General features: G+C 37.3%; 2 protein-coding genes across 2 annotated transcripts in view; one reads left to right on the top strand and one right to left on the bottom strand.

Annotated features, from left to right (window-relative positions):
* The window catches only part of LOC138030401 (tyrosine kinase receptor Cad96Ca-like), a 169902-nt gene that overhangs the window by 20692 nt on the left and 139210 nt on the right, over positions 1–10000 (top strand). The gene's annotated exons all lie outside the window — the stretch shown is intronic.
* LOC138029735 (fibroblast growth factor receptor 1-A-like) overlaps positions 1–10000 on the bottom strand; it is a 45680-nt gene that overhangs the window by 15557 nt on the left and 20123 nt on the right. Inside the window, exons 3-6 of the mRNA XM_068877503.1 lie at positions 5604–5870; positions 3341–3631; positions 2562–2873; positions 36–335 (exon numbers count right to left, since the gene is read on the bottom strand). Coding sequence (XP_068733604.1) covers positions 36–335; positions 2562–2873; positions 3341–3631; positions 5604–5870 — 1170 coding nt within the window. The remainder of the gene's footprint in view (positions 1–35; positions 336–2561; positions 2874–3340; positions 3632–5603; positions 5871–10000) is intronic.

Raw genomic sequence — 10000 nt, 5'->3', positions numbered from 1 at the left:
TAAAGACAAATGTTTATTTTAACAATTATACTTACCTCCACCATATGTCATCTCAACTATCTTAATGTTTTCTTCAGTTACAAGACTCTCGCCATATTTGTTTGATGCGGTCACAACCAATTCATGCTTTTTTATATCTTCCAGTAGAACAATGAACACACGGTTAGAGATATCCGTTATTTCCCCAGCTTTCGTCCACTTATTGTCACTTGCAATTCTCTTGTAGATGGTGTATTGGGTAATGGCTGCTCCATTTTCTTCTGGTTTATCCCAAATAAGGGATAATTTGTTATCATCTATCTCATATTTGACAATATCTACAGGTTCCGGAACTCCTGTCGTTTAAAGTATACAAAGGAAAAGTTACTCGAGAGAAAGGAAAGAAAATAAGCAACTGCTCTTTTTGGCTTGGAAGAATATTTTGGATGTCAAGAAACTGTTTAGAAATGGGTAAAAAATGAAAAAAAAAAAAAAAAACAACTCAAGCATCATGACGTAACCTGCACCTCAATGGAGTTGAGCATCCCTGTTGGTAAGTAAACCTATTAATCTCTCTCACCAAATTTCCGAATGAAGTACCTCAAGCCCCAAAGGAACATTTTAGTCGACCCACTGCACATGACCGACAATCCAGGAATTAAACACTTTTAAAATGAGAGGCAATGCATTCTGTTTCTTGAAGTTAAGTCCCGTAGGATTTGATACCTTGGATAATCTATTACATAAGAAGTTGTCAGGAAACTGACTTTCTCAGGCATACTTGTGTTTTAAGCTGTTAAGAAACGGGCTTGTTAAAAAAGCAGTGCAAACTGTTGATATCTAAGAAATGGCAGAGTTCGTTGGTGGTATCGCATAAACGAAACTAAAGCCTAGCCGTTCATAATGGAATATAAACAGCGCCGTCTTACTAATCTTCGAAAAAAAAACAAGTTTCTGATATGCTTTCCCTTTTGTTGTGTGACAGTCACCAAAACGTTTATACACTTTGTTGTTGTCTGATATCGGCACGACTTGACACCTTGCGAGGTTCTCGATTTCCCATGTTTTCTGGCTTCTAGTTTTCCTCACCGTTATCATCATCAATAAATCGTTGGTACTCTAGCTATGTGCTGTGTAATGGGTTCTTTGTTGCTTTGCGGTTGACTCAAGTGAACCCCATCAGCTATTGTCTTTTTTTGTATTTAAACATTTTTTATATTTCACTTTTTGACTTGATAATGACCTTAGCCAAACGTCGAAGTGTCGTCTACAAATTTTTAATACGCTTTTACGAAATGTTTTATCGCACTTGTTTTATGGTTAAATGAGAGTTAAACGCACGAAGTACTCAAAGATCCACTACTTTCTGTTTCAGGGTGCAATCTAGCAATATTCATTTAAAACTGCGCTGTAATGAGCGGGGTTTTGTTATTTTATTATTATTTTTTTTCAGAATAGAAGTGAAAAATTGGATTTAAAAAAAAAAAACAAAAAAAAAAAAAAAAAAAAAAAAGAGAAAGAAAAACTTAACGTTGCAAGGTAATACCCATTTATGCAGAGAATCGCTTTGACTTCTTGCCCTCTTTTTAAACATATTCATAAAAGGTGCAGCCTTTCAAGAACATTTCTGTTTTACGAAGGCTACCATTTTCTGACACATAATCAGTGCAAAACGGTTTCACAATATAAGAGTCTACAAACACTTTGAAAAAAAGTGGGTCCAATACATAACAACACTACTATAGGCCATCTCGGAATAGACCTTGTTACCGATACGGCGGCCATTTTGATTTCTATTGTTTGGAATAGCTATTATGGGATGCTCAGGGGGCAAATGAATATGTATTTGCCCCCTGGGGGAACTGAGGCGAGTTTCAATTTTGAACCAATCGATAAATAACCCATTTCCGAGTTGCTGCATGCCTCAGTTTTAAAGCGAGTTCTGGTGCACAGGCATTCAAATGGAAATGAGTTACGTATTGTTATGCAAATCAAGCTCATTTTCCATACAATAGTTGAGCACCCAGACTCACTTCGAAACCGAGACAAACAGCAACTCGGAAATAGCCCATTGACACCATCACATGAAAGAGATTGAGATTTGACACTGAGCTGTCCAAGTTTGATGCTTTTAGGTCGAACAGACACCAGGTTACGGACTATAAAAGATAGTTAAAAATCCATACATACGTCTCTAATCTTGGTGCTGCGTCCCCCAAAACCATATAAACTCTTAAATTATTTTACAATTTCTGTAATATTCATAAAAATAAGCGAACACAGTGATTTTACCTCACCTATGTCCAAATCGCAGGTCCATGGTATGATTTTCTAGTTGTCCCATTTTTTTTTTAAGAGTTTATATGGTTTTGGGGGACGCAGCCTCAAAATTAGAGACGTTTGTGTGGATTTATAAGTATGTTTTAACTTGGCCTCTGTTTGACCTAAAAGCATCAAACTCGGACAGATGGCCAATGTTATCTTTTATGTGATGGTGTCGATTTATCGATTGGTTCAAATTTGAAACTCGCCCCAGTTCACTGCGCAATTCCGGAATGGCCTATAGTGCGGTTTTTACCTACCTCCCGACACAACAAGTTTTCTGATATTCTTTCCCCCTCGCAAACTATCTACATGCTTGTTTGTGGCAGTCACCGAAAACTCATACACCTTGTTCTTGACCAATTGCACTATGACTTCACGCCGTGATTCATCCTTGATTACTCTTATTTTATTCCACTCTCCTAGTGTGTAATTGTCACTTACAACGCGTTGATAGACTGTATACTGTGTGATGGGTGCTCCATTATTTTGCGGTTTATTCCACTTTATTGTCACGCTAACATTTTTTGTTTCAGAAGGCAGATCTATAATTTCTACGGAACCTGGAGCTCCTTAAAAACAACAAGAATTAAAAAGGTACTAGTCTTACACAATGACAAATCTGATCATGACTGACTGACGTCTTACCGCAACAACAAAACCAAAAGCGATGGCAATGATTATATATATGATAGAATAATTGCTTGTAAATAGAATTTTTGTAAAGCAGGTATTTTGACCGTCAATATTTGCAGCCTTTAATTAACAAATATAGTGGCAAGACTCCTCCATTGAAAATTACTCAACGCTTTAGGCCCATCAGACTTATCAACTGACCACGATTGATTTGCTCAACAGTGATAAAATACAGTAAAATATGAGATGGGCAATAAAGTGACATCGTGCTGCCTTAGCCTTCTTCATCTCGTACAGGTTACAGTATAATACCTGTGTCAGCGATAACAAATCGGTAACTAAACGTGGGGTTGTTTTGTTTACGCAATGCACTGACATAGTACGACTCTATAGGGCTCCTTACCTTCATACTTAGTCCTTACAACTTTTTCACTTGCAGCCCCTTGAAACACCTTATTCATGGCCAAGACCCTCAAAGTATAGTTTGTATCTCTTGTCAAACTCTCAACAAGGTAATCGTTAGCCGCAGCACTTGTAGTCTTGTTCAGAATGAAATTGCCACCATGCAGTATGATCAAGATGTACCCTGTCACAGGACTCCCCCCATCATTAGCTGGTGCGATCCATCTCATTACCAATGAAGAGGCACGAATATCATTGTCATTTGTTGTGAGACTTGCAACCCCCGGTGGCTCTTAGAAAAAAAAAAACGACTAATATCACTACAATGAACAAAAAGGTACCTGTCATTGGTGTTTTTATGAAAGCCAAGCTTAGGGTTTCAACTAGTTTTTAATTCATGACGGAAAATGATGGGAAATGCTCCAGTAATTGTGGCGGTTTATGTCATAAACGGCATTTTCCTGATTTAAATAAATTCTTTTTTTCTTTCAGAAACCCACACTGCCAAATTCCAATTCGAGCCGGAATGCAAGGACACATGTTGAACGAGCTCCTGAGCTCTCTTGAGGTGTTCCGTGGGTAAACAAATTCCATTTTCATTAACTCTTTTTTTTTTCGGTTGATTATTTTCTTGTTATGCAAAACAATACTGGAATAGTGAACATTCTCCAAATTTGATCTTACAATCCCATCTACAAACTATTGGTTAAGCCTAGAGTTTGTAAACGTGCTACAACACTGACTGCCGCTCATACTGTGAATATTTCATGCAATACAAATATACTTCAACCTTTCAAAACAAAAAAAAAAAAAAAGGATGCTTCTTCGTCGGTTAAACAATTTAATAGGCATTTCGCCCTTTGGCCTTCTTGACTAAGAAGTGTCGCATGTACAGGGTTAAAATACTTGGAATAAAAGTTATCTGTATGGCCAAGTCTTTTAAGACAGCCATACTATTTAAAAAATAGTTAGAAATTTTACAATGCAATCAAAGTAACACTGAAATAAAGACAATACTGTTAACAGTGAAAAGGAAAAGAAAGGCAGGCCCTATCCCCCTAGGATATTATGTAATGTGAAGAAGAAGGGAAGTCATACGAAAATCCCAAATGAGAGGCCTTAAACAAAGGCGTTTCCTGGCACACAAAAACGTCTTTCATGACAGGGTCATCACGTACTATCATAAGGAGATAGGACCTTTATTTTTTAACACGGTAAAGTTTATTGTTTTTATTTGTTATTTTGATTGCATTGTGAATTTTTTTAACTATTTAAGACTTAGCCATACAGAAAATTTTATTCCAAGTACTTTTAACCTTGTACGTTAAAAAAAAAGATTATTTGGGGTGTACAGGGTCAGGGTTTCTCTCATATACTCTTCATACACAAATAATTATAAAATTAAACTGTGTCCCTTGTGAATCCTTTCTTGTCATCCGCTAAGGTGACTACGGTCGTGTACTACCATTAACTTAATCCTAAGTTGGGTTTCAAGCGGAGTTACAGGATCCCCTACCTTGTCACCTTGAAAGAAACTTTCCCGGGAGGCCCACGCCCTAACGATGTAAATTACCTTTTTAATTGCTGCGTTTCCAGCATGGTTGTCCTGGTGGTCCGAAGGTTATCACACCCGACTAGTAACGGAGGACGCGGATTCAAATTCAAACCTTAATTCAGTTATTTATGTCTGACTTGATTTACGAAAAGGTTTCTCATAATGCTGGGACAACTTAGCACTTTTCTCAGCTATGATTCCAGCTAGGAACAAACTTAAACCCCTTCAGCCCCCTGTCTGTCGAATGTCTGTCTGTCTGTCTATATATATGTATATAATATATTTATTTATTTACAGACTTTGCCAGTCAAGCTGGCAGAGCGCCACAACAGCTTGCGCCAATTACTGTGGCCGCTTTTGTTACCCTCCCAACCATGATACTCAACAGAAGACAGACCACAACACCGGGAACTACGTGCCCTACTCTTAACGACAAGTGCGTGGGTTCTTTTACGTCCCACAGGATTATAGACATTGAAGGGTTGTCAGACGGGACCTCCGGCCTATCGTCCTTATCCGAGAAGACTTGAAAGTCTAACCATTTGCAGATGTAGTTACAAAGGCAGCACTTTCTCCTCAGTTATTTAAAGACCCTGAGTGTTGGTCCGGCCGGAGTTGAACTCACGACCTTCCGCGTGACAGTCCGGTGCTCAACCAACTGAGCCACCGGTGCGCGGTATTTATTTACTTATTTAGATGAAATGCTTACTTATTTGGTTCAATTGCGCCCAGCGTGTAGCGGCAGCGCCAACCACGTTACTGGCTTCACAAGTATAAGTTCCGAAATCTTGATCAACCTTCATCTGTGCATTCACTGTGTTCTCTGTAGATGTTACTTTTCTTAGTTTAGTTCCATCTGGTTTTTTCCAGGTGATGGATGGGGTAGGAGAACCATCAGCTTCACACGTTAATTGAACGTTTTGTCCAATCCAAGATTGCCTTGTTAAGGGAGTCACGGAGGTTATGCTGGGTTGATCTGTTGAAATAAAAGTTGGCTCATTCAGCCATTTAAACCCAGGGTCCAGGCGGCAAGGTTTTGTTCTAGGAAATGGCCCACAAGCTGCATTAGTGAGTGACCAAAATTGTCTCAGTAATACTGCGATGGCTCTTCTAACCGAATCTCAGTTACTGAAAAAATGGGTAGTGGTATTTAGTCTCTCTATTTGTTCCCTTAGATTCATCTAATATTTCGTTATATTGCGTGGTCTTACAAGTCAGCGCTACGGCACTAAAATAAATGGGAAAATCATGTCTCAGTCCCATGACATTTGGAATTAGTTACAGTGCAACGATTGATTGAGAGATCTAAATAATAATAATAATAAAAATGATAATAATAATAATAATAATAATAATATGGAGACGGCGGAGAAAGTTAGGAAGTTTTTAGGTTTGGATAGAGGGAACCAGGTTTTGTTTAATATGCAGAAGGCAGTTTTATCGTACACCCTAAACATAGCAAGGTCATTCAAGGTTTCGACGAGTTATTAAGGAATATAAACTCTTGTTCCTTTCTCAAATGTTGGTTCGTCAGTTATTACCAATTGGTTTGTAAATAGGTTTAACAGTAGGGATTGTTACACAATAGTGCCTTTTCCTACTTATATTTGTAAGCATACTTACGTACTACATACTGCATAATAATAATAATAATAATAAAAATAATGAAGCAACAGGAAAAAGTGCAGAAATATGCCCCCTTGAGAAGTGAAACAGCAATACAAGAACTACAGAGAGGAGCAGTATAACATCATCATTGACGTGCTTGGAGGCTATTCAAAGAGCTTAGTACCTACGTTGAAGAAGTTATTGAGTCCTAACTAACGACGTACTAAACAGGTTGCAGAAAAAAAAATATCTCAAGTACTCTAAACATCGCAGCAGCATTTGAAGTAGTATCACAATAAAATCTCGAGCAATTAGATTTAAAGATTCGAATTAATATGAGAATACTGCATAATTTATCAATTTACGTTTTTTATTGATTTCATTTTAGCGGAGCTCCGCGCGTGCCAAAGGCGCGCATTGTTGAGAAAATATGGCAACCCATCGATGCGAGAAATCTTGGTTTATAACCATGACGTCATCAACCGCCCGTAAATACGTACGTACGTCGTACGTCCGTCCATACGTCTCCCCCTCCATGTATGCCAATTTGACTAGTATCATGCTGGTGTACAGCATACATCTTTGATCTTGGACATCCATGATAAATTGACACCTGTCAAAACAAGGTATCCGCTAACCAGTATCACGTGACCATATCGCGGGCTCAAGCTTAAGCTCACCGAGGTCAGCTTTTTTTTTTTTTTGAAGTTGACCGCTGACCTGGTTTTCGATTGGATTGCAGGCTCAGTCTAGATTAATTCACCTGAGCATAAGCTAGGCTTCCTTTTTCATGCGCTTTCTGTGGCTCCACGCCACTACACGGACATACTATATATCAACGAAAGTTCTTACAGAGTCAACGCTTTTCGTATTCATGTGAAAAAGGGTTTGGAAGATGCTTTATTTCTGCATTTTTCGCTGGTTTCAATCCAGTTTGACATATTATGATATTTGTGGTTCACACTGGTGACTACGCAGTTATTCAAGTCAAGCATCGGATGTATGTAAACTTAAAGCTGAGTGTTCATTTTAATTTGCTTAGAGCCGCTTTTTTTTCTACATGGAAATTTTTGGTATATCTTTAGAAGCCTCTGATAAGGTTACATGATGCCTGGAGGACCTATGTCTAGAATAAAAACGAAAGGACTCAGCGAAAGAGAGCGACAACGGCAAAACAGAATACCAGTAATAGCTCATACTTAGCACACAAATTCTTTCCTTGGGCACTAAGCCGTTTGTTATTTTTACGAATACGTTATTTAAAGTGTATGCGTATTTTTAAAAGGTGGTTTAAACGGTCCCTTCTTGGTTCAGGAATGAAATGGAATTTTTATTGTCAACTGGAATTAAATGGCAATTATCTGCACTCTTTTGGACATGAAGAAAAAGTTGATTTGTTTGTTTGTTTTGCTCTAAAATGCGAGCGAACAAGTGCTTTTTTAATCCGTTTGCCCAACTGGTTTTCGTTGTGCTTCGACAGTGACAAGAAAGTTTTGCCCTTATGTTATAAACACGTATTTGCAATGAGTTCTCGTAAAATTAGGGGGAAATCTCAGTAGCTTGTGTTTTCAGACGTTTGTTTAGAGCACTCAAATGTTATTTAAGTGTTGGAGCGGATCAAGTTTGAAGTTCGTCCTTTCTTGGTTGCATTGCCATAGTTTTCCGATTCTTGAACCAAGCCAACCTGGCGTGTTCCAATGAAATATAGACATCAAAATGTGAATGATCTTGTTTTCAGAGATAAAGTGGAATAAAGTACATCAGTAAAACTCTTCTTTGACCTTGAAATAACAAAGTTGTTTTTATGGCCTCTAATTTTGGCATGATTCCTATGGCTGGCTATTGACAGTTGACTCTGAAAATTTTCCTTTTCTATTCGCTCACTGAGGGTGTGCTTGTTTTTTTTTTTAAACTCATTCGGTTGAAGAAAAAATCATTGTTAAACTGGTAAATTGCAAAGTAAATTTCACTGGAAAAACCGATGTCGCACTCATCGCTTCGTGATTCATGCGATATCGGTTTTTAGCGTAAAATTTACCGTGGACTTCACTAGTTAGGCAATGAATTTTTCCTTAGAAGAAAGCAAAGAAAATGATTTAATTATTATAGCAGCAACCGGAAACATCAAAACGCGGACAATTCGAAACTTTTTTTTTTCACAAACCGTGCAGGCAGTAAGAATAACTAACCATGGGGCTCCGCTTTTAGGCTTGGCTAAATCTGTATATTATTATGGTATATGGTTTATGTTGTAAAGTTCTATGGGTTTAATTCCGATCATATTTTAAGTTTAATGTATATATGAGAATCTAGTATATTTTCCGTTTATAGCACATAGGTTACGCATCTGCGCCCTATGTAGCTACTTGGTAGCTGTGCATACAGAAGTGTTTACTGCATTTGTAATAATAATAACAATAATAATAATAATAATAATAATAATAATAATAATAATAATTTAAAATTATTATTAACAACAATTTTACTTTGTATGTCGTTGCTAAAAAAGAATTATGTTTACAATTTTTAAGAATTTAAAAATCTAAACAGAAAGTTGCACTTATATTTTTTGTTTTACTAAGGCTGGGGGACTATTCTTCTTCTTCTTCTTGTTCTTCTTGTTCTTCTTCTTCTTCTTCTTCTTCTTCTTCTTATTATTATTATTATTATTATTGTAAATGTAACAAAATACATAATATTAAAAATTCAATAATTAAAAAAATTACTAAGAATTGAGTGATTGAAAAATAGAAGAAAAAAAAATCAAAATCCAGTGTCCTGAAAGTTTTCTTTCGATGTCAAAGTTGTAGGTTGAGATTTACTCTCCTCATTGAGCGTGATCCCCTTAAGCATAGGAGGGATGTTCTCAGGATGGCAAATGAGATTTTAGTTCTTATCCAAGACTTTGTCGTCGAGTTGTCCTCGCCTTTCTTGCCTGACGTGAGTTCCGCTAGTCGCTTGTGATAAACAGGTAACATGAATCCTGTAGTCTGTGAACACCAGCGGTGCGAACGCGGTTTGTTCCACCTCCATAACTGTGCTTGCGTACAAACGTTTCTTCTCGTTTTCATGCTGGCGATATATTTGCTGAGGGGTTATGTCTTTCCAAGATTCCGCATTTGGGTGACACACCCGTACGTCAAGGAATGCGGAACTTTGTCTAAACCAAAAACCCCGTGCATGAATATCAAGCCGAGCGCCAGGGGCTGTATGAGCCTCCTTGGCTAACGAATCGCCGGTGATCTCTTGCAGAACAGGTTCAACTCATATTTCATATTTCATATTTAATATTTCTATAGCGCTTTTTACAATAAAAGATCAAAAGCGCTTTACATGAAGAAAAAAGCAAAATAGTAAATCTAATTACAGGAATTAATATACAAATGATTAAAAATGTGTAATAATTATAATATGTACAAGTAAAATATAATTATTCCTAAAATTTAATTAAAGTGAACCTATCTGCGAACGATTTCCTGAATAAAAATGTCTTTAAAT

This window comes from Montipora capricornis, chromosome 13 (assembly GCF_036669925.1).
Source record: "Montipora capricornis isolate CH-2021 chromosome 13, ASM3666992v2, whole genome shotgun sequence".
NCBI lineage: Eukaryota > Metazoa > Cnidaria > Anthozoa > Scleractinia > Acroporidae > Montipora > Montipora capricornis.
Note: the sequence above shows the minus strand (reverse complement) of the source record. Positions and strands in the feature narration are given on the sequence as shown.